General features: G+C 66.5%; 1 protein-coding gene across 1 annotated transcript in view; it reads left to right on the top strand.

Annotated features, from left to right (window-relative positions):
• Positions 1-22,934, top strand: part of KCNT1 (potassium sodium-activated channel subfamily T member 1) — a 69,335-nt gene extending 46,401 nt beyond the window's left edge. Inside the window, exons 12-32 of the mRNA XM_060153794.1 lie at positions 3,025-3,189; positions 3,454-3,590; positions 4,492-4,555; positions 4,671-4,779; positions 5,189-5,297; positions 6,069-6,218; positions 6,629-6,867; positions 7,159-7,393; positions 8,526-8,631; positions 10,159-10,331; positions 10,697-10,768; positions 10,872-11,006; positions 11,316-11,427; positions 14,712-15,035; positions 15,429-15,512; positions 15,607-15,735; positions 16,067-16,087; positions 16,868-17,180; positions 18,541-18,603; positions 21,681-21,765; positions 21,878-22,934. Of these exons, the coding sequence (XP_060009777.1) occupies positions 3,025-3,189; positions 3,454-3,590; positions 4,492-4,555; positions 4,671-4,779; positions 5,189-5,297; positions 6,069-6,218; positions 6,629-6,867; positions 7,159-7,393; positions 8,526-8,631; positions 10,159-10,331; positions 10,697-10,768; positions 10,872-11,006; positions 11,316-11,427; positions 14,712-15,035; positions 15,429-15,512; positions 15,607-15,735; positions 16,067-16,087; positions 16,868-17,180; positions 18,541-18,603; positions 21,681-21,765; positions 21,878-21,998 (2,946 nt within the window). The 3' untranslated portion in view covers positions 21,999-22,934. The remainder of the gene's footprint in view (positions 1-3,024; positions 3,190-3,453; positions 3,591-4,491; positions 4,556-4,670; positions 4,780-5,188; positions 5,298-6,068; positions 6,219-6,628; positions 6,868-7,158; positions 7,394-8,525; positions 8,632-10,158; positions 10,332-10,696; positions 10,769-10,871; positions 11,007-11,315; positions 11,428-14,711; positions 15,036-15,428; positions 15,513-15,606; positions 15,736-16,066; positions 16,088-16,867; positions 17,181-18,540; positions 18,604-21,680; positions 21,766-21,877) is intronic.

The raw sequence follows: 22,934 nt of genomic DNA, 5'->3' as shown, positions 1-22,934 counted from the left end.
GGCGCCAGTCCTGGGAGGGGCCGCAAGGCCGAGACCCCGACGGGGACACGCGGGGCCTGCCGGGGCCTCCTGGGGGCCTGTGGCTAGTGAGGCCCGCACCCGTCAGGACAGTGGGGGGGGGGGCGTGCTCAGACGGCTCCCCCGGGTCCCGTGCGGAGTGTGGAGCACGAGGGGCTGCCAGGGTGTCCCGCGGGCTGGGCATCAGGAGTCCTTAGCCGGTGCAGCGGCAGCAGCTGTCTGTCAGGACCCCGTGGGGCACAGCTGCTTCCCTGTTGCCTGTCAGCAAGGCCAGTCTGCCGGCTGAGCCACCCGTGTTTAGATATGACGGGTAGAGGCCTGGAGAGGGGCCGGTGGCTGCAGGCGCCCCCAGCCCTCCAGAGGGCAGGAGAAGGCCCAGGGGAGGGATCAGGATGGATTGGGGGAAGCCAGACCCCACGGGGGACACTCAGGATTTGGAGGGACGGGGCAAGGGAGGTGCCTGTGGCTGCAACGGGGGCCAGTCCACCCCCGGGGTCCTCTGCTGACCCCCGCCCCGCGGCTCGGAGCCCCCAGCCCCAGCCGACAACCCCCCTTCCCTGCTTTCCCCCTGGTCCGGAGCACAGCCCACCCCCTCCAGGAAGGCCAGCTGCATGCGAGGGACACCCGTGGGCCGAGAGCCCTAACAGAGGTCTCGCCCCCATCCCCGCGCTCGCCGGAACTTGCCTTCCTGGACCTGGTTCAGCAGTGGCCTCCTCCCTGGCCTCCACCTGAAGCCCCGTCCTCCCCCCATTCCCCCCCGCCCCCGGCAGGGCCCCCTCAGGCCACAGAGCACCTCAAGGTGGGCCGTCCACTTTCCCAGGGCCCTGGCTGCTTGTAGAATCCATGTTCACATTTTATTATATTTTCATACAATCATGTTTTTTAAATCGTATTTTTAATATTTTAGATATCTAAATTTATATATGTTAATTACTTTTTGTTATAAGTTCAGTTGCATTTTTAGTTATATAGTTATGAACATCATTATTTGTTTTATGTTTTTAATTCTAATTAATCGTATTTCTTTAAGTTTAAAATTATATCTTTACATTACTACCCGGAACTTTTTCAAGCCTGGCAAGTCTGTCCCACTCAGGAGCTACCTCAGGAGAGAGAGGGGACGATCTCCCCTCCCCGGTTGTGGGGCTGTTGTGGGGCAGGTTGTGGGGCTGGGGGCTGTCCCCCGTGTGTGTGCCCCCCGTGAGTGCACAGAGGGGTCGTGTGTGGTTTCAAGTAAACGGTGCCAGGTAAGCTGGCTCCCGCCCCCTGGCATCCTGGACGCCTCCGCAAGGCTGTGTCCTTGTCCCACGGCTGCGGAGCTTCTGTTCCTGCGGTGCTCTGGCCCCCACGCTCCTGGCGGGTGCAGGGGCCGCTCAGAGCTGGTGTTTACATCCCATCACCCAGGCCAGGCTGGTGCCCAAGCCCCAAGGAGAGGGAGGCCGCAGGGCCCGGCATCGGAGGCACACACCATCCTCCAGGGCTAGTGGAAGGTCAGGACCCGCGAGACTGACTAATCTGTTGTCAGTGATGGAAAGGGACGGTCTCAGTTACCGTCCTTCGTTCTTTCTTTAACCACGTTCACCAGTTAGCGCCCTTAGAGACGGTGACAGCGGAATGCCCACCTGTGGATGTTCCTTGCAGAGTAACAGTGACGACAGCTGACAGCATCCTCCCCGCTCAGGGCTGAGTTTCACACATCAGCGCGGTGCTTCCTGTAGCTGCCGGAACAGAGCACCCCACAAATGGGGGGGTGGGGGCTTAAACAACAGAAATTTACTCTCTCACAGGCCAGAGCCAGAGTCTGAGACCGAGGTGTCAGCAGGGCTGGTCCTGGAGGCTTGAGGGGAGGCTCTGCTTCCGCGCCTCCAGCTTCTGGTGGCGCCATGGTCCTTGGCGCCCTGGGGCTTGTGGCCGCCTCCCTCTCAGCTCTGCCTCCGTCTCCACGTGGCTTATTCCTGCACCTCTGTGTCCTCTCGTTACGGGACACCGGCCACTGGAGGTAGGGCCCACCTTAATCCAGTCTGACCTCATCTTAACTCGTTACGTCCTCAAAGACCCTATTTCCAAATAAGGTCACGTTCGGAGGGCCACCCCTGTGACATGGGAGGCTTGAATCCAGGTGTCTGCCGTCAGAGCCCCAGTCCTGCACAGGCCTCAGGGATCACCCTGGGGTCTCCGGCCCTTCCCACTAGGGCCCAGTCCTGTGCTTCAAGGCCACAGGGCCTTGTCACTGGAGCCTAGTAGGTGCTCAATGAATTCAATGAGCTGATCTCCCCTTAGCAAGATACAGCGCGTCACAGAGCAGGTGAGAACCAGAGGGTGTGGCTGCTGCCATTCATTTAAATTGTGTGGAAAAAAAATGAACGACCTCAGTGCTTTCACGGGGTCTGGCTGTCACCCAGACGGGAAGTCAGACAGTAGCGGCAGGTCCTGGGCAGGTCAGCACCCCGGTCAGCTCCGTGGAGCCTGGAGTCCCCTCACCGCCAGCCCACCTTTATAGATGTGTCACTGTCCTACTTACAAAGGGCTCTCAACACCCAAAGCTCACAGCCAGGAGGTGTGGGCCAGGGTGGACGGCACCCCCAGACGGCAGCCTCCAATCAGCCACACCCTTGACCTGGGCTCAGAACCATGGTACTCAAAAGTCCTCCTTCCATGCCGGGCACCTGGGTCCCTCATTCTAGGCCTGAGGCTTTTCTCAGACACGTTTCCAGGTTTCTCCAAAACGTGTCTCAGGTGCTGATGGAGACCCAAGGGGCTCAGTTACCTGGATGCTCGGAGCGTATACTTCGGCACCCACTAACGGTCGCTTGGCCTCCTGGGGCTGGGAGCTGGACCTGCCACGTCTCTCACTACCCCACCCACTGGCGGGACCGTCCACTCTGCCCCCACCTGGCCCCTTGAGCGACCTGTGCCGCAAACTTTGCCTGTGGTCTTCCGAGACGTGGTCGGGACGCAGCTCCCGGAGCCCCAGGCCTCCTGGAGTTCACACGCTCTTACCTGCAGTTTGAGGAGCTCGTCTACCTGTGGATGGAGCGGCAGAAGTCGGGGGGCAACTACAGCCGCCACCGGGCCCAGACGGAGAAGCACGTGATCCTGTGTGTCAGTTCCCTCAAGATCGACCTGCTCATGGACTTTCTGAATGAGTTCTACGCCCACCCCCGGCTGCAGGTGAGGCCCCGCCCACGGCCCCACCCCACCCCAGTGCCCCCTGAGCTCCCTGGGCCTGGGTTTCCCTGCCTGTGCAGTGGAGCCCCGGTGGTCTCCCACACTGTGGGGGTGGGTCTGTGGGGTCCTGCCTTTCCCTCCTGCCAGATGCACCATCACAGAGAAGGCTGGGGCTCCTGAGAGGCGACTGGTGTGGAAACACTAGGAAGGAGGGTGGGCCGGAGCCGAGCAAGCCTGCCAGCAGGGCTGACGCCCTCCTACCTGCAGGACTACTACGTCGTCATCCTGTGCCCCACCGAGATGGACATCCAGGTGCGCAGGGTCCTGCAGATCCCCCTCTGGTCCCAGCGGGTCATCTATCTCCAGGGCTCCGCGCTCAAGGACCAGGACCTCATGCGGGCCAAGTGAGCGCCGGCGGGGGTGAGGGTGCGGTACCGCGCCGGCCGCACGGGCAGGCCAGGGAGGGGCCCTCAGGCGGGCAGCAGCTCCCTCTCTGTGCCTGTCACCCACCCGGGCGGGCCAGGCCCCCCCGCTGACCCCGGCAGAGCCTCCTGGGCGAGCCCACCAGCCTCCTCCCACCTGCCCGGCTGTTCATCTGGGGGCCTGGGGGCAGCTGCCGCTCTGAGTCAGGTGGGAAGCCGAGGCTGTGGGCAGGTTTTCTCCTGAAGACGAGGTGACAGGGTGACTTGAGGTAAGGAGGCTGAGTTGTGAATGGAACTTTCCAGAATCTGCTGCAGCACACAGACACCCCGGAGGCTCCCCATCACCCGTCAGGATTTTATTCCAGAGCCTGACGTAACCTTCGAGGTGAAATGTGGGCTGTGTGGAGGCCAAGGAAGCAGGAGGCCCGGCAGCCGGGGCCCCCCCCACGCCTACCTTCTGAGCCTCGGGCCCCACAGGCTCGCCCAGGAATCAAGGCCCCAGACAGGGACAAGTTGGGGTGCCAGGTGACGGGGTGGGAGCCGCCAGGCCCCCCAGCCCTGGGGCGTGGACAGTGTCTCAGCCACCCTTTGTGCAGCCAGGGGCTCTGGGGGCATGAGGGGAGCAGAACGGGTCATCCACAGGCCTCGGGCAGCCTGTCCCGGGAGAGGACAGGCCGGCGGGCAGGGTCCAGCCTCTCTGCCACCAAGTGGGCCCTTCATTCCGTGCCCCAGCCCCACCCCGGGTCAGCAGGGGCCCATCCTCAGCCCATCCAGGGCTCCTCAGAGCGAGCTGGGGTCTCAACAAGGCCCAGCTCTTCCCCTGACGGCCGAGACGGGAGCACCACGGACGGCCCTGGTGGTGCTCAGACCCGGTGCTTTGCAGGATGGACAACGGGGAGGCCTGCTTTATCCTCAGCAGCCGGAACGAGGTGGACCGCACCGCAGCGGTGAGCGCCCCCACCACCTGCTCGCAGGCCCCGGGGGGGGGGGGGCGCCTGGGGGCAGAGCCCCTCCCCCAGGCTGCTGCTGCCCGTCAGCACCGACGTGGCCTCCCTGCCTCAGGACCACCAGACCATTCTGCGCGCCTGGGCTGTGAAGGACTTTGCCCCCAACTGCCCTCTCTACGTCCAGATCCTCAAGCCTGAGAACAAGTTTCACGTCAAGTTTGCAGGTATGTTTGGCCCGGAGGGGGGGCGCCTGTGTGCTCACGGGCGAGCGTGTGGGGTGCGGGATAGAGGCAGAGCCCATGCAGGTTCTGCACCTGGGCCTGGGGGCCAGGGCGGGCAGAAGCAGTGTCTGACGAGCACCTCTGTGGGCGTGCCCGAGCTGGGCGCCTGTGCCGAAGGCCTGTGCTGGACACCTGGGGGACCAATGAACAGGCCCCCCCGCCCCCAGCCCTGGAGCTCTCGGTCAAGCCCGGAGACAAGCACAGGAGAACCGAGACGATGAACCGGCTCCCGGGGGCAGGGCACTGGATGGCGCTGAGCAGGGCGGGGAGGGGTTCTGGGGGGTGTTGGGCAAGGGGGCGTGTGCCGTGGGGCAGCAAGAGCCTGTGGTGGCCCTGGCGCTCCTGCCCGCAGAGCACGTGGTGTGTGAGGAGGAATGCAAGTACGCCATGCTGGCCCTGAGCTGCATCTGCCCGGCCACGCCCACCCTCATCACACTGCTGGTGCACACGTCCCGAGGCCAGTGAGTGCTGCCCCCAGGGCCGCGCGGCCAGCGAGACGGGGGGCTGCTGGGGGAGCGGGAGGCGTTGAGGAGACCTGTGATGGGAGGGGCCGAGGCCCGGGGAAACGACCGCCGTGGACCCAGCTGAGGAAGCGGTCGCTGCCTCGCCGAGCCAGGGGTTGCAGCTGGGGGCGGCCTGGGGGCTGCTGGGAATTGCAGGCGGGGCCCGCCGCGGAGCAGAGGGCCGTAGCGGGGGCAGCAGGAGAACCCTGGGATCTAGGCACAGTGACGGGGTCCGGCGGGGCTTGGTTTGTAAGAGAAGACGCGTTTGGTGTTTGGCACCTGGGCTGGGGTCCCAGGCAGAGCCTGAGGCGAGGGGCTGCCCTGGGACAGAGGAGGGGCACCATCTTCTCTCTGGGAAAAACAGGCTGGGGTGTGGGGGGCCCCGACGGGTGGCCTCGGCTCCTTGTGGGGCCTGGGCGGCCCTGGGGGAGGGACCAGGCAGGGGAAGAGGACGTGGCCCGGGGTTCCTGGGAGGACACAGGCCGCAGAGGCCAGTCTTGACTCTGAAATATTTTGACACTCCTAAAAATCAGACCATTGTGTTTACAGCTTTTTAAAACTGGCCAAGGACCCATCAGGCCACCCAGGTCTAGTCTCAGCCAGACGGGGAGGGGCTGGGGTCAGGGGTCACGCTGGCTTCCACCCACACCGGCAGAAGCCACATTTGGGGGGCACCATAGCCCAGCTGGGCGGGGGCGGCCGTGGGGTGACACCCTCCCCACGCCCCAGGGAAGGCCAGGACTCACCGGAGCAGTGGCAGCGCATGTACGGACGCTGCTCGGGCAACGAGGTCTACCACATCCGCATGGGGGACAGCAAGTTCTTCCGCGAGTACGAGGGCAAGAGCTTCACCTACGCTGCCTTCCATGCGCACAAGAAGTACGTCCCCCAACCCGGTCCAGGCCAGGGTGGGAGGAGTGCGGGGCGGGGTCCGGAGGCTGAAATGGGCGTGGCCCGTGCCCGCTGCTGGGTGGACCAGCGGGGCCTCAGGGTCAGACGTCACGCCCACTCAGCCGTGAGACCCGCACGGGGTCTCTCTCTTTCTCTCTCTCTCTCCCTCCCTCCCTCCCTCCCTCCCTCCCTCCCTCCCTCCCTCCCTCCCTCTCTCCCTCCCTCCCTCCCTCTCTCTCTCCCTCCCTCCCCCCCACCCCGAGGCTGCCCTCGGTGGGTCTTTGCGTCGACTGGGAAGGCATCCCGACACCCGTGAGCGGAGGGCTGCACCGTCAGCCCCCAAGGAGCCCAGGGGGGGCAGCTTTGGGCCCCATCGAGCCCCCGCCCTGTCCGCTCAGGTACGGCGTGTGTCTCATCGGCCTGAAGCGGGAGGAGAGTAAGAGTATCCTGCTGAACCCGGGGCCCCGGCACATCCTGGCCGCCTCCGACACCTGTTTCTACATCAACATCACCAAGGAGGAGAACTCGGCCTTCATTTTCAAGCAGGAGGAAAAGCAGAAGAAGAAGGGCTTCGTGGGGCAGGGGCTGTACGAGGGGTCGTCCCGCCTGCCTGTGCACAGCATCATCGCCTCCATGGGTGAGGCCGAGTCCAGCTCCCGGCGGGGCGGGAGGGGCGGGCGGGGAACCCACCCAGGAGACCCAGGTGCTCAGGCCCGCAGCGTAACCCTGGGCAAGTCCCGCCTCTCTGGCCTCAGTTTGCACATCTGTCCCGTGGGGGCATCCTGCCTTCCTGTGGGGACCTGTGTCGGCATCGATGTCCAAGTGCCCGCCCGGGTGAGACCGCCCTGCGTCAAGGGTCACTGGGAGCCTCTGTCCCCGGGACAGACAGGGGAGGGACTTGCAGCCAAGTTCAGCCGCTCTGTTCCAGGGACAGTGGCCATGGACCTCCAGAACACGGAGCGGCAGCCAGCACAGAGCGGCGGAGGCAGTGGGGGCAGCAAGCTGGCACTCCCCACGGAGAACGGCTCGGGCAGCCGGCGGCCCAGCATCGCGCCCGTGCTGGAGGTGGCCGACGGCTCGACCCTGCTGCCCTGCGACCTGCTGAGTGACCAGTCGGAGGACGAGATGACGCCGTCGGACGAGGAGGGGCTGTCTGTGGTGGAGTGAGTGCCGCTGGGGCTGGAGGGGGAACAGAAGCCTTCCACGGAGAGGGGAGGGGCAGCATGTGAGTACCCGGCACCCCGGAAGAGGTGGGCCAGCGGCGCCGGTGCTGGGTCTGCCCCACGCTCTGAACAAGGCTTCCAAACAGCTTCCCCGGAGACCTTGTTTGGCAAGTGGACTCTTCTGGGGACCCAGCTCGTGGACAGGAAGGCCAGGCAGTGCCCGCCCTCACCCCTCATCCTCCCCTATCACAACCTGGGCGGCCAGGCCTCAGTGCCACGGCCCGCCTGGCAGGGTGGCTGCCCTCTGAGCGTGGTCTGCAGAGGTCACAGACAGGGGAGCCCGGGGTGAGATGCCGTCCGGGCGTGGAGGCCACTGGCCCATCCTGAGCCGTCATGCTGCCCTGGGTTTGGGCCCAGGTCTTCCTCTGAGATTATGAGGCAGAAGAGACCCCATTGTGTCCCCAGGCCTTGGCCACTTGGCCTCGTCCGGGACAGACAGGCGGTGCCTGACCCCAGGGCCACGGCCAGCTGCCGGCCTGCACGGCCAATGCTTCCCAGCCGGGCTGTCACTGCAGCCACTCTCTGCTCCGGCCTTTGCCCCGTGGTGGAGTAAACGGGCTTTAAACACAGGCTGCCGGGGACCGGCTCTGAGATTGGGGGGCCTGGCAGGGCCCCTGCACACCTGGGGCAGGTGGCGGGCTGGCCTCGGACGCCACGTCCCTTCAGCCAACCGGAGGTGGAGCGGGAGGCCAGCCCCTCTTCAGGTGGCCTGGGGGGACAACCACGGCAGGGTAACCACCGCGTGTGTGCGCGCGGGGCACCGTGGGGACGGCGGGGGGAGTACAGCCTGTGCGGCGACCAGCCTGGCCCAGGGGAGCCAGTGGAGCGGGGACCACGGGCCAGCGCCTGCCCCGGCGTTGGGGTGCTGGGGGCACCAGGGGGTGATGGGCCGTCAGAGCCCCTTAAGGTTCTTTCGTGGCCCGTGTAAGCTCGTGTGTGTGTGCGCGTGTACGTGCGCGCGTCGCATGCAGTCTTACCTGGCCCAGTCAGGAATGCAGGGGTCTGGCACCCCACCCCCATGTGGCAGCCTAGGGCCTGAGGGCCAGGCTGAGGCTCCTCTCTCTCCCCCCAGGTACGTGAAGGGCTACCCCCCCAACTCGCCCTACATTGGCAGCTCCCCTACCCTGTGCCACCTTCTGCCCGTGAAAGCCCCCTTCTGCTGCCTGCGGCTGGACAAGGTAGGTCACGGCAAAGTTGGGGAAGTGGCAAGGACGCGCCGAGGACGTCCTGGACCCTGTCTGCCCTCCCCGACGTCTGTGTCTGTTGTAGAGGCGTGTTCTCTCCCTCCTGTATCCACGTGCGCTTGCTGAAGCGAGGGTGCCCCTCTCGTAACCACCGTCCACTCACCACAACCGGCCTGGCCTGCAGCCCACACTCCACTGGCCCTGGTTGTCCCAGGAGCCCTCGCTGCCCTTCCCGGCCAGAGCCACAGCTTGTCTCCCTCCATCTGGACGCTCCCTGCCCCTTCCCCTCCCCAGGGTCTCTGGGCCTCCGTGTTTTGGGTTTGGTGGAGCATCCCTGGCGGGGGGCGGGGCAGGGCGGGGTGGGGGGTGACTCGGCCCATGCGCTGGGGGCTGGACCCCCCCAGAGGTGCCGCGTCCTCCTGGAGGCCTCCCCGTGATGCTGCCTTAGAGCACGGGGTGTGGGTGCCTCGCGCACCCAGTCTCTGCTGGAGGAGCTGCTGTTCTGCCTTTGCAGTTAGGACGTCATTTGTGGGGAGACACATGGGGACCAGGTACATAAGCCGGCCTTGACTGAGCTCCCCCGATGCATTTCCGCCACAGCCGATGGTTCGCTGATTCCACTTCCTTCTGTGTTTATGTCAGCTTTTCACTGGGAGAAAGCGTTTCCCCTGTCTTAGCCATTTGTGTACATCAGGGTGGCCTCACTTTTTCACTCAGAGGATAAACAGTTGGTCATTACTGCTACATCAGCATTCCATATGGATCACGCTGGTTTTGACACGTGGACTTTTGCTGGTCAGGCTGGCCTCCTGGTCCTTCCAACATGTTCCCTCATCTTTGAACACGTCCATGCCTTTGAACCCACGGTGCCCCCACCCCCACCCCCCGCATCTTGTTTTTGCCTTGCTCCAGTCCTGGAACCAACTGCTCCTCCAAGAAACCTGATTCCTTTCAGTGGAAACCACATTTAGAAATAAGGTCTGGGCACTTGGTGTGCTCACTGCTGCTTTGTATCTGAGTCTCTCCACGCAGAGAACTAGAAAGTGTGTGTACACACGAGTACACACGACCAAATGTGTACACACGTGCATGCATGACCAAATGTGTATGCACACGACCAGATGTGTACACGCATGCACACACGACAGAACGTGTACACACACGACCAAATTTGTGCACAACCAAATGTGTGCACACACGCACACGACAGTGCGTACACACATGGCCAAACGTGTCCACACATGCACACACGACAGTGTGTACGCATACGACCAAATGTGTGCGCACACAACTCATCTGTCCGTATCTGCACCTGCTAAGACCATGTGCTCGCACAGATACCTCCCTTCCCTCCCGGATGTGACCTCTCCCACGGTGGCCCCAGTGCACTCTGTGTGGCGGGCTGGTGGCCTGCAGCCCCGTGAGGCCAGGTGGCTGGCGACCAGGTGCCATTCGGCCGAGGACCCCAGCACGGCACCCTCGCTCCCTCCCCGGTGGTTGATCGCGGCGTCTCCCCTGCAGGGCTGCAAGCACAACAGCTACGAGGATGCCAAGGCCTACGGCTTCAAGAACAGGCTGATCATCGTGTCGGCGGAGACGGCGGGCAACGGGCTGTACAACTTCATCGTGCCGCTCCGCGCCTACTACCGGCCCCGCAGAGAGCTCAACCCCATCGTGCTGCTGCTGGACAACAGGTGAGGGGCACAGGCGCCCCAGACCTTCGGGAAGCAGGGGGGCTGCCCCGGCCCTCGGCACTGCTCCGTCGTCCTCCCGCAGGGCTTCTCCCGCCCCTACTGGGTCCCCACGACCATGAGCCCCCAGGGGCCAACCTCCAGCACTGCTACCCCCAGAGGCCGGGGTCCAGCCTCGGCTGTCCTGGACCCTGGGGCCTCGGTTTCCCCGCGGGTACGATAAAGAGCAGCCCCATTGGCCTCTAAAGGCCGCCCTGGTCCCACACGCTGCGGTCCCAGGGCCCCGCTCGCCCAGGTCAGGGCTGGGCTGGCCATGGGGGCTGGCGGCAGGGCAGGGTGGGCGCCTCCAGGACCTGCTGTGTCCACAGGCCTGACCACCACTTCCTGGAGGCCATCTGCTGCTTCCCCATGGTCTACTACATGGAGGGCTCCGTGGACAAGTAAGAGCCGCTCCGCAGGAGGGCCCCGCCCTCTCCCCCCCTCCCCGGGCGGCCAGGGCGGAGTGGGAGGGAGCAGGACACACCCCAGGCCGTCTCCCCGCAGCCTGGACAGCCTGCTGCAGTGCGGCATCATCTACGCCGACAACCTGGTGGTGGTGGACAAGGAGAGCACCATGAGTGCCAAGGAGGACTACATGGCCGACGCAAAGACCATCGTCAACGTGCAGACCATGTTCCGGTGCGGCGCGCGGCCCGCCCTGAGCCCCGCCCACGTCCGCGACCAGCCCCGCCCTGAGCCCCCGCCCACGTCCGCGACCAGCCCCGCCCTGAGCCCCCGCCCACGTCCGCGACCAGCCCCGCCCTGAGCCCCCGCCCACGTCCGCACCGGGACCCGCCCTGAGCCCCCGCCCACGTCCGCACCGGGACCCGCCCTGAGCCCCCGCCCACGTCCGCGACCAGCCCCGCCCTGAGCCCCCGCCCACGTCCGCGACCAGCCCCGCCCTGAGCCCCCGCCCACGTCCGTGACCGGGACCCGCCCCCCGCCCAGGCTCTTTCCCAGCCTCAGCATCACCACGGAGCTCACCCACCCGTCCAACATGCGGTTCATGCAGTTCCGCGCCAAGGACAGCTACTCTCTGGCTCTTTCCAGGCTGGAGAAGGTGAGCAGCCCCGCCCGACCTGCCGAGCTGAGGGCTTCAGGTCCTGCGCCACAACCTGGAGGGGGTGGGCGACTGGGGCCATGGGAGGCCTGGGTGCCTGCCCTCCTCCGGCCAGGGGGCTCAGAGACCTGGGCTCAGCCCCAGCGCGAGGCTCTCGAGTGTGCAGCCCGGAGACCTCGGGGTCATCGGCCAGGAGCGGACATTGTCCCCCTAAGGCCGGGCCGGGCCCGGCCTCGTGTGAGGCAGAGGTTGCCCGTCACGCCAGGAATTACTAGCCCAGGTGATACCGGCCCCGACACCATGCCCAAACCTGAATCGTGTCCATTCTGTCAACTGCCCAGCAGGGACGAGCTCGTCCCGGTACAGTCAGGGTGGGGGATAAGGGGGCGCAACTTGCCTCAGGTCACACAGCAGTGCGGTGGGACAGCTGAAGTCAGCTCCAGGAAGGGCATCAGCTGGGCTCAGGTGTGGAGCCCAGGGACACGGGTGGCGCGGGCCTGGTGGTGCTGCCCTGGCACGTTTGTGGGCCCCAGGCCGCTGCCCGGGTCAGTGCAGCTCTACCTTCCACCAAGGGGCAGGGCCGTGCTCAGGCTGCCTTGGGTGAAACCAGGAAGCAGGTGGGCTGCCACGGAGGAGACCCTGGCCGCTGCGGTCGGGAGCAGTGACCATTCCCTGGGAGCCTGGGCTGAGGTCCTCGTCAGGGGACGGCTTGCACTTGCGTGGCTGACCCTGTGCCATACCGGGGAGGACCCCCGAACGGTCACTCCCCCAGGCCAGGCCTGGCCACCGACAGCAGACAGAGGGACAGCATGGGAGCTCTGAACCTGGACAGACAACAGAAGTGAGTTCCCTCGGTGGCCCTGGAGCTCCTTGGATGGCAGCTGGGGGCCTCAGTCAGCGGCCCGGGAGCTCGGGCCGTCCTACTCTTGGAGGAGGCTTGGCCTGCACCCCACACGATGGCCCACTGGACGCCCCTAAAGGCCCCCTTGCAGTGCCCCGTGAGCTGAGCCTGCCTCCACTCAAGGCTGAGCCGTGGGCTTTGGAAGTCGGCCTCAGCAGCCCCAGCTAGACTGTATCCAGGCGCTCGGGCCAGTCTGATCCAAGCACGGGCAGGGGTGACCAGCACAGAACTGGGGTCAAGGCCGATACCCTGGTGCTGGCCCTCACTTGCCGCCTTCCCTCGAGCAAACCCAGTTCCCCACAGGCCTTGCACTCGGACCTGTTCCGGAGGTGGGCGTGAAGTAGGTCCGTCAGCAAACACGCAGCAAACGTCCTCCCACTCCCCTTTCCTTGCACGGCAGACATCTCAAATCCACCTCCCACGCCCTCTCTGTGGCAGGCATCACCACTTGATAGCACCTTCCTCTGCAGCATTGTCTCCGGGGCAGGGGCGGGCGGCCCACTCCCCACCCCGTGGGTGCACGGTGGGGAGCCCAGTCCTGTGGTTTGTGATCTGAAGAAAAGTCAGGAAGTGCGCACGTGTGACCGTGGGCGGCGGCAGCCTTGGGCGCTTGCCGGCTGAGGTCCACGTGGGGCAGGGCCGAGGATGGGGGGGGCGGGCAGAGCCACGTGATGCCACCCAGTCTCTGGAGACGGAGCTGGCGCGCCCACCCCGCGCAGAGAGGATTCCGCGGAGGATGGGGAGGGAAGATGGGATCGCACCGCACATACAACTTGCCTGAGACAAGTCCTGTTTAATGAGTAGAAACTGCAGGAACACCGGAAACACTCCTGCGTTCAGATCGACGTGCTTCCAAGAGGCCGCGCTGGTACTGGGGGTGATTCAGGCGCAGAGGGTGGCGGCCGTGTCTCCCTGGAGGTTGTTCTCGGGAAGATCTCCCAGAGTCGGGGTTCCCCACCGCATCCCAGGACGCAGGCTCCCGGTGGCGTCATCGTTCTAACAGTCTCAGCGCCTGTGACAGTGACCTCGGCCAGGAGCCCGTTCAGACTGGCCCCTCTTCGGCAGGGCCCCGGATGCCCGTCCGGTCCTGCGCCTGCTTCCCTCTGGCCGCGTGGTTCTCAGGAGGGCTCGTCCCCGTGTGTTCCCACGTTTCGCTGTCGCGGGCAACCTCGGCGCTCAGGCTAAAGCCCCTGGACCCTCCGCGGCCGCTACAGAGTGGACAGCGTGAAACCAGGGCCCTCGTTCAGAAAGCAGGAAAGTCCTGTGAAGCCACTAAAACGTCAGGCCTCTTCCTTCCTCCTCGGTCTCCCGACCCGTCCTGGTTCTCTTCTCAAACCATTCGTTTTTCTGAGTGAAGGGAAACTGACAACTTTAACGATTTCGGGAATCTCTCCGTTTGTCCTCATAACGTGCGACCTGGGCTCAGAATGACACCGTGGGACGCAGCCCGGAGTCACCACGCCACGCGGCTCTGGATCTGCGGCTCTCATGTGATAGCGCACTGTTTCCCTCCTGGATGCCCGCGTGCCGTCCAGCACGCCCTTGGGCTCCCTGCTGGTGGGGAGGGACAGAGGCGAGGCCTCCTTCCCCGGGCGTCTGTCTGCCCCGCCGTCCAACCTTACAGCAAGGAGGCTGCCGAGGCCAAGTGCAGCCTCAGAAGGGCCACGAGAGGGCTCTTGGTGGTCTATGCGGCCCACCTTCTGTCTGTCTGAAGCGTGTTCTGGTCCAGCAGGAAGGACAGTCTCCCGGGCTCAGAGCCACCTCTCAGCCATAGGCCGACCTGGTGCGGCGGGGACAACGCCCCCTAGAAGCCCCTGCCCTAGCCCCGGAACCAGCACAGGGTGGAGAAGACGATTCCATGAAGAATCCTGAGATGGAGGGGGCCCTGGTTCACCCAGGGCCCACACGCCATCACCAGGGGTCTTGCAAGAGGGAGGCCCATGGAGGTGGAGGAAGGGCCAGAGGTCAGGGACGTGGTCAGCCTCTGGAAACGACGAGAGGGAGAGGAAAGGGTGGTCCTCTGGGGCCGCCGGCTGGAGCACGGCACCGTGACACCTGATTCCAGCCCCTGAAGTCTGTTCGGACTTGAACGTCCAAAACCGACAGAGTAAACGCGTGTGGTTTTGAGCTTTGGGGTTTGTGGTCGTCCGTTCCGCGGCCACGGGAGCCGCACACAGTGGGTCTAAGGGACCCGCGTGGAGCCTCGCGACGCCATGCACGCAGCACAGGCAGACACGTCTGTCTCTGCTCACACGCGTGCCCTGCCGTCCTGTCAGTTTCGCTCATGGACTCGTGCTCCGGGGTGAAATTACTGTAAGGGTTAGGGTTCCGCGATGGCAACGGCAGGGCGTTAAACCAAGTCCAGGCTCCCGTTTCTTCCCAGCAGAGCCCCGAACCCTTACCCCCGCCTCTGGCCCCCCGTGTGTCTGGGGGGACGCGTAGCTGGGTGCTCAGCCTGTGCTCAGCCGTCTGCTATGTGTGTTCACACGCTCGCCCTGCACACGCGCACACACCCCGTGCACGCGGAGGTCCCCGGGCTGCCTGCCCTGCGCGGCCGCGGCCGCGGCCACGGGCACCAGCCAGCCTGAGCCCCTCGTCCTGCAGAGGGAGCGGGGAGAACGGCTCCAACCTGGCCTTCATGTTCCGCCTGCCCTTCGCCGCCGGCCGCGTCTTCAGCATCAGCATGTTGGACACGCTGCTGTATCAGGTCAGCAGGGGCGGGGGGCCGGCGCCCGGCATCCGGTTCCAGTCCTGAGCCACGTGCCCCTCGCTGAGCATCCACCCCTGGGTCCCCAGGAGGCCGGCCAGGACTGGGAGGCTCGGGGCCCCATCCCCGCCGGGGAGCAGCAGGGGTTCACCCGAGTGACCCCCGTCCTTTGCTCCCAGGAGAGCGCTGCCCTGGGGTTGGCTCCCGGCAGCCTCTGGGTTTCTGATCCTAGTGCACTCGGCCTAGTGAGCGACCACGGCCAGGAAAGGCCGCCCAGCTCTGTCTGCTGGGCGCACCGCACGGGAGGCTGTGGGCGCCCGGCGCGCGTGTCCAGGGGATGTGGAGGCAGATCTGCTCGCACTGCCCAGCCTCACTGCGGTCTCTCCTCTCCAGTCCTTCGTGAAGGACTACATGATTCCCATCACCAGGCTGCTTCTGGGGCTGGACACCACGCCGGGCTCGGGCTACCTCTGTGCTGTGAGTGCCTGGGCCAGGCGGGCAGGGCGGGCGGGCCCTGCTGGGGAGGGTCCTCCTGCCCGAGGCCGGCCCAGCCCAGGCTCCTGCGTTCCAGATGAAGGTCACAGAGGACGACCTGTGGATCCGCACCTACGGCCGCCTCTTCCAGAAGCTGTGCTCGTCCAGCGCCGAGATCCCCATCGGCATCTACAGGACCGAGAGCCACGTCTTCTCCTCCTCGGAGGTGCGGGGAGGGGGAGGAGAAGGGCTCCCCGAGGCGGCCCCGTTGCTCTGTGACTCGGACCGCCCCACTTCCAGGTTGGGGATCTGGGCCTTTGCTGTCAGGCCCTTTTTGGGTCAGGCCCACATACCTCCATACGTGGACATCCCCGGGTGGCTGTGACCACCCCCATGGGCGAGGGGCGGCTCGAGAGCACTGTGGGGCCCCTGTGCCGCCCGCTGGAACTGCAGAGGGTGGCCTGCCCACGGGTCCTGAGTCCACGAGGGCTCAGGCAGCCCTGGGGGCCAGGGCAGGAGCCCCACAGGTACCCAGGCTGCCCTGGTTTCCTTTGCAGCCTCACAACCTCAGGGCCCAGGTGAGTGGTCCCTTCAGGCCCACAGGGGTTCACTTAACATGCACGAGTCCCGCCTGGCAGGGGCGCAGGGCCCTGGGCTCTGGGTGACAGGTCAGGGAGCGAGGCCCCAGGATGCGCCAGCCAAGGTGCAGCTCAGAGGGGGCTCCTGGCATCACCCCAGCCCCCATACGGATGGGCAAACTGAGGCCCAGGACGGGAAGCCCAGGGTCCCCCAGCCCCCATGACATCTGCCTTTCGTGCCACGGCTCCCGTCCTGGCAGGTGCCCCTCCTCCCCGCTGTCCATCCCGATCTCCACACCCCAGAGCCCCGCACCCTGACTGAGCCACGCAGGGCCCTGGTACTTCCCAGCCTACCAGGCGCCCCACCCCCGCTCTCTCCTGCCCCCCAAGATGAGGAAACTGAGTCGCACAGAGGAGGTGCCCCCCCGCCCCATGGCAAAGTCGGGACGTGCAGGGCCCAGAGAGGTTGAGGGAGGTGCCCCTCTCACCAGCAAATCAGAGACAGCTCTAGAGCCAGCAGTTGGGACGGCTGAGTGGTTTGGGGCTGTGGCCCGGCACCCTCTGCCCAGCTGCAGAGGAAGGCACTGGCGTCCCTGGGCTGAGCTGCCCCCAGGGACTGTGACTGTCCTCCTCCCTGTCACCCCAGCTGCTCCGTGGGTCACCCAATCCTCTGCCCGGCACCCCTCCCAACCCGTCTCAGCCCCTCCCCCGTCCCCTATCTCCCTCCCCGTGCCTGGGTCCCCCTCCTCTCCTGGGCCCTCACCCCTCCTCCCCGGCCAGTCCCAGGTCTCGGTGAGCATGGAGCACCACGAGGAAACCCGGGAGGCGCAGGGGCCCTGGGGCTCACGGGCAGGCACGGGTGGCGGCGGGCACACGGTGGGCGGCGGCTCGGCGGAGCGCCCGCTCCTGCGGCGCAAGAGCCTGCCGTGGGCACGGAGGCTGAGCCGCAAGGGCGCCCGGCACACGGGGAAGGCGGCGGCCGAGGAGATCAGCCAGCAGCGGCTCCGCCTGCACCAGCGGTCCGAGCGGCAGGAGCTCTCCGAGCTGGTCAAGAACCGCATGAAGCATCTGGGGCTGCCCACCACTGGCTACGGTAAGGCCGCAGGGCCATCTGCCCGTCTGCCCTCCCGGCCCACGCTCTGCCCGCCGGGGCACCCGCCCCGCGGCCCGTCAGAGCTCCCCGTGGGAGCTTCCGCGTAAGGAAGGGCTCACCCCTCCACTCTGGGGCCTCAGTTTCCCCATCTGTAAAATAAAGGCCCAGGCCGGCGGAGCCCAGCAGGCAGCTCTCCTGCAGGAGGCAACTGTGGGTGGGGAGGGCTGGGTCGGGGTCCCCGAAAGCCAAGGGCACAGGCCTCGGTCGGGGACAGACCGGTCACCTGCAGCCGGTCCTGCTGGGGTCAGAAACACAGGGGCCCGCTGCGTACCGTGAGAACAAGAACAGGGTGTGGCAGGGAGACCCCAGAGCCCCCGGCCACCCCTCCCCTTGCCCTCCCAGCAGCTGGAGCTCGGGGTTACGGGGGCAGATCTGGGGGCCGCCGGTTGAACGGCCGAGCACCAAAACACTGTTCCCGGGCCACGGGGGCCCCACCGCTGCTCCTAGCGCACGGCCACCCCCTCCCTGCGACTTCAGGGTGACACCGCCAGGGCGGTTTTCATCAGCAGATTTTCTCCATAGCTTGTTTTGGGGAGAAGTTTGTGACGTGACCGTGAACAGGCCTGGGGTGCCCTGGCTGGGCCAGAGGAGAGAAGCCCGTCCCCTCCCCTCACTCCAGAGTTGCTGCCTCCGTTGATGGGGCCAAAAGGGGCCCAAGCCCCTCACCGCCGCCTGGCCTGGTGAAGGCTCTGGACTCCGCTGGGTTCTGTCTCGGGGACTCTGCCCACTTCCCAGGCCTGGCTCTGTCCCCAGGCGCCCACCTCCTGGCTCAGGGGCCCCTAAGTCCCCTCCAAGTGGGATGAGGCAGCTCGGGCTTCACCCAGGAGCTGCCCAAGGGTCCGGCCGTCTGCGGGGCCCGAGGTGGACGGCCACCCGTGAGAGCTGCCCAGCCCCTCCCGGCCACACCCCGGCCTCACGATGTACCTCTGTCCCCTCTCAGTGTCCCTTCCCCGGGAGGGTGCTGTCACCCCCTTCCGGGTGGCGCACTGACTGCCGAGGCTCCGAGTGGGGTGTCCCGTGTCCACGCGCTCGCGTCGCGCACTGGCAGAGACTCCAGCTCGGCTGAGCCCCAGAGCGGGCGGCCCTAGGTGGGCACGCGGTGCGCCCCTGGGCCTCCTCGCCCCCCCCCCCCACCAGAGCCTGGCAGAGGAGGGGCCGACTTCTGTTCAGGGACAGACGGGCCTCCCGCCTTGCAGCCGCCCCCTGCCCCCTCCCCGCTGCGCTGCCGCCTCCTCTGCGCTATTTGCTCACCTGTCTCTCTCTCTGTTTCTGTCTGTCCCTCTTCCTGTGTGTTCCGTAGAGGATGTAGCAAATTTAACAGCCAGTGATGTCATGAATCGGGTAAACCTGGGATATTTGCAAGGTAATTCTGCTCCGGTGGCTGGCGCCTGGCAGAGGGGCAGGCCAACCCTTCGCCGACGGTCCACCTGGTGGCCGCCCGCCCCGGCCAGGCAGGCAGACAGAACGAGACACGAGGGAGGGTCCCTGCAGTCAGGGGCCCACGAGCTCCCAGGCCGCCCCACCGCGGGGACCTTAACTTTCCTCCTTCATTTGCTGACTTCGGTACTGATCCTAGTACCCCAGCCCTTCTGCCCCGACTGTTGTCTGAGATAAGCCCTGCTCTGAGCACACAGGTGGCCATCGGCCTGCAGCCGGCCCCTGGGAGCCCACCCAGCTCTCGGGAAGCGCCCAGATGGAGGGCCCCAGGCCAGGGTGCCCGTGGCCCTGTGGGCTGGTGCCTGGGGCCTTGGGGTCTGCTGCGCCCTGAGCCTTCAGGAGGGCCACCCAAGCCCGGGGGACGGCTGACCACCGCGCCCCCGCTGGGGCTTCAGGAGGGGGTTCTCTGTCTAGTTGAGGCAAAACCCGTTTGTGCCCCATTCTCATCCGGAGGCTCAGGTGCTGCGTGGGCCCCCTGTGTCTTCCAAGAAGACACCCCACAGCCCCCAGACGTGCCCCCAGACCCCAACAGAGGTCAGAGCAGAGTCCAGGCCTCACTGCCGGGACCCCTTCGCTCCCTGGGGGCCCCTCACGATCCTGGGAGGCTCAGAGCCCACACGCCCCGGCCCCCTGGGGTTAGGGGTGACCCCAGCGCCGACAGGCCTCCTGAGCCCAGGTAGGTGTTAGCTCAGGTGGGACTGGACAGCCAGGGGCAGACCCAGGCCCAGGAGCGAGAAGCTCCGGGGTTCACGGCGGGGGAGCTGCTGGGGGTCGGCCCAGCTGGGCCTGAGCAGGCAAAGCCCTGGCGTCTCCGGGGTCCCTGTGCTTTTCCTCACCCCGCACCCCACGACCGCATTCACGGCAGAGCCCCCAGGCCAGCCCAAGTCCAAGCCTGGGGCTGCCGTGAACGGGGTGGCTGCGTCGCCCCCTCCCTGCGCCCAGCTGCACCCCTGCTCCCTGCCAAGGCTCCCGGGCAGGGGTGGCCGCACCCACAGGCTCCCCGGGTGGTGTGTCCTGAGCCCCCAACCGACGTGTGGACACCGAGAGGTGCCTAAGCCAGGATGTAAAACCAGAGAGAGGCTGATCCTGGGGGGCTGCAGGGCAGTCCGTCCCCGGGGAGGGCACCGCCGTGAGGACCCCGCAGCGGCATGCATCTCGGGGGAAGGTGCTACGGTTGCCCCCAGCGCACGGAGGAGAGGGGGGCTGTGGTCAGCGTGGACGCCCCGGGCCGGGCCGGGCGTCTGGTCTGCGGGCTGAAGGAGGAGGGCCCGCACAGAGGCTTGCAGTGCCCGGTAGGGGTGCGAGGGGGAGTGCAGCAGCACAGCCCTTGGTCACTGGCCAGGAGTGCCATCGCCAGCCCGCGGCCGCACCCCGGGCCCTCACCAGAGCACGGCAGGCACGGCGCGGCCGCCCCGTCCCAGGGAAGTCGGGGTCTGGGCCTCGCAGCAGGGCACACCCAGCCCTGGGCGCCACAGCCGGGCCCCCGTAAGCACGGGGCTGGGCCTGCTTTGGGCCGGGAGTGCCCGTGATCCATGCCCCCCGGGGGAGAAGCAGGGTCCAGGCCGGAGGGAAGGGCCCAGCGAGGCAGGCGCCGCTCCCCCTCCCCCCGGCCACACAGAGGGGCCCGGCCCAGCACCGGCCTCTCCGCTTCCTTGTTCTGACCGTGCGCCTGTCCCCGTGGAGCCGCCCTGGCTGTGGTCAGGGGTGCGGGATCCCCGAGAGCCTTCGGGGGCCTCCCCGCCCCCACCTGCGCCACCCGCTGCCCGGCTCCATGCTGCCCACCCTGGAGGCATGCACCCTCCAGCGCGAGCCAACCTGGCTCGTGACCCCGCGCGGGGGTCAGGCCGTCCCCTTCCCGGGCGTGGACGCGAGGTTGGCACCAGCTGATGCCATCAGGGTCTGCACATGTCCGTCAGCTCCCGGGTCCCAGCCTGTGCCCCGACCTGTCCCAGGAAGCACGCCGCGCTCCGCCTGCCACCGTGCGGGTCCCAAATGCACCGCCAGATGCGGCCCTGAACTCATCAGTTCAGAGGAGCGAGCTGCAGCCCCCCGCCCCTGGCTAGTCAGCGAGCAACCGCCCCAGCTTCGCAGAGAATCCCGCCCCTCAGTGGACCGGCTGGCACCCTCCCAACGGGAGGGACGGTGCCGAGAGAAGGGAACGGGAGGGGCTGGGGGCAGAGGCCACCCAGGGCCTGTTCCCCCTGGAGGGCCGTTCCCTTGATGCCCGGTCCTGGGTCAGGGGGCGCCTTTAGGCATCACCAAATGGGGAAACTGAGGCCGCCAGCCGTTCGTGAGCTTGGGGTCACTGCCAGACAGCGGCCAGCCCTGTCCCTGTATCTGGCCGGAGAGGCACCTGTGAGGTGACCAGGGTTTCTCCAGAATCCACAGCCACCCGTGGGCTGGACCCCAGGCTGTCTCTGTGACGGGCAGCTGGGACCCCGTGTGTGCCCAAGGGCCCCTCTGGGAGACTGAGCCGGGCGGACTCTGGGCTGGTGCCACGGGAGCAGGTCTTGGGAAGGAAAGGACGAGTCTGAAGCGGAGGGCTGAGGAGGTGTCAGGAGTGGCCTGTATGGGGTGGGGATGCAGGGCACTGGGGGGCGGGGGACGGAGTGAGTCTGAGGGCTGCACTAGGCGTGAGTGCGGGTGTGTCGGTGTGTGCACGCGTGTCGGTGTGCACAGGTGTGCTCCATGTTCAGGGTCAGCACGCCCTAAGATGTTGATGACCCAGCTGAGCGAGCCATCGGGAGGCCGTGGGGGCCAGTGCCTGCTGCCCTCGTGGCCGCCCCCATGCCCGTGCAGCGCGGGCGCCGAGGCCAGTGTCGGTCAGGGAGGACCGGCCCTGCTGGGTTCGCCGGGACGAGGGCTCAGGCAGAACGGCTGAAAGGCCGGGAGGCTTCTGCAGCTGGACCAGAGCTGCCAGCTCCTCGGGGCCCCCCCGAGCGGAGGTGCAGGGGGGGTGCTGAGTGGTGACTGGGCGCCGGGCGCTGGGCCCTGTCTCCGCAGACGAGATGAACGACCAGCAGAACACCCTCTCCTATGTGCTCATCAACCCTCCACCGGACACGCGGCTGGAGCCCAACGACATTGTGTAAGTACCGGGTCCCCAGACAAGTGTAGACACCTGCCCATCTGACGCGTGGGCGTCCAGCCCAGCCTCCCAGGCGCAGGGCGACATCAGGGACTTCCCGCCCTCCCCGCAGGTATCTCATCCGCTCCGACCCCCTGGCCCACGTGGCCAGCAGCTCCCGGAGCCGGAAGAGCAGCTGCAGCAACAAGCTGGCTTCCTGCAACCCCGAGACGCGGGACGAGACGCAGTTCTGAGCGCCGTGTGGAGCCCTCCGGGCTGACCTCGTCCTGCCAGGGTCCGTGGGCCACGTGAAGCATGAGTGCAGGGCCCCGACCCCCGCCTGCCGCCCAGCCCAGAGCTGCTCCCGGGACTGGACCCGGTGAGGGCCGAGGCTGCCCCGGGCACTACCAGACGCTGGTGGGAAGCTTTTTTAACCTGTTTTTACAAATCTATACAATCCCTGGCCCTTTGCACAAACGCACCGCAACTCGTGACCGGGTCTGGCCGCAGTGCAGGGACAGGAGCCAGGCTGGACCGCAGAGGCCCGGGCCGGGGGCTCGCACCGGAGCAGGAGAGCACACTGCAGCCCCTGAACTTGCCCGTTTCCACGGCCACGGCTGGTATTGATTCCTGGGCCTTGCCCACAGCTCTCAGCAAAGCCACGGGGCGGTGGGCCACCCCTGTCTGCCCTGTGGGTCCCCTGTGGTCTCACTTGTGAGGGTCTGGCCCAGAGTCGGGCCGCAAGGGTCTCCGGAACGGTGAGGCAGGCACGCGAAGGGAGCCTTTTCCAGAAGGAAATGGAAAGCAGGGGGGTCCGCAGCGCGGCCGAGCCCCTGGCAGGGGCGGGGCAGGGCGGCTCCGGAGAGTTGCCAGCAGCCTGGGCTCGGTAGGAGGGCGGCGGGGCTGCCGTGAGACCCCACAGCGGCCCTGGACTTTGGGGACGAGAATCAGATGACGGCCTTTTCCTCTGGTTTTACGCTGAACTTTCGCAGCCGCGCCATCTGACCTCCTTTTACCACCAGACCTGAAGCACAATTCAGCCGCTGGGCTGCTAGTAGGCCCAGCCTCCGCGAGGGACATTCCTCCTCCTGAGGGAGGGGCTCGGGGCGCCGCCGCGGTTCCCGTGTGACTCCCTCTGACAGGTTTTGCACGCTCAGTGCTGGAAACTTCTATTAAACGGATGCATCCTA

This window comes from Lagenorhynchus albirostris, chromosome 7, assembly GCF_949774975.1.
Source record: "Lagenorhynchus albirostris chromosome 7, mLagAlb1.1, whole genome shotgun sequence".
Taxonomy (NCBI): domain Eukaryota; kingdom Metazoa; phylum Chordata; class Mammalia; order Artiodactyla; family Delphinidae; genus Lagenorhynchus; species Lagenorhynchus albirostris.
This window is presented reverse-complemented; position numbering and strand designations above follow the sequence as displayed.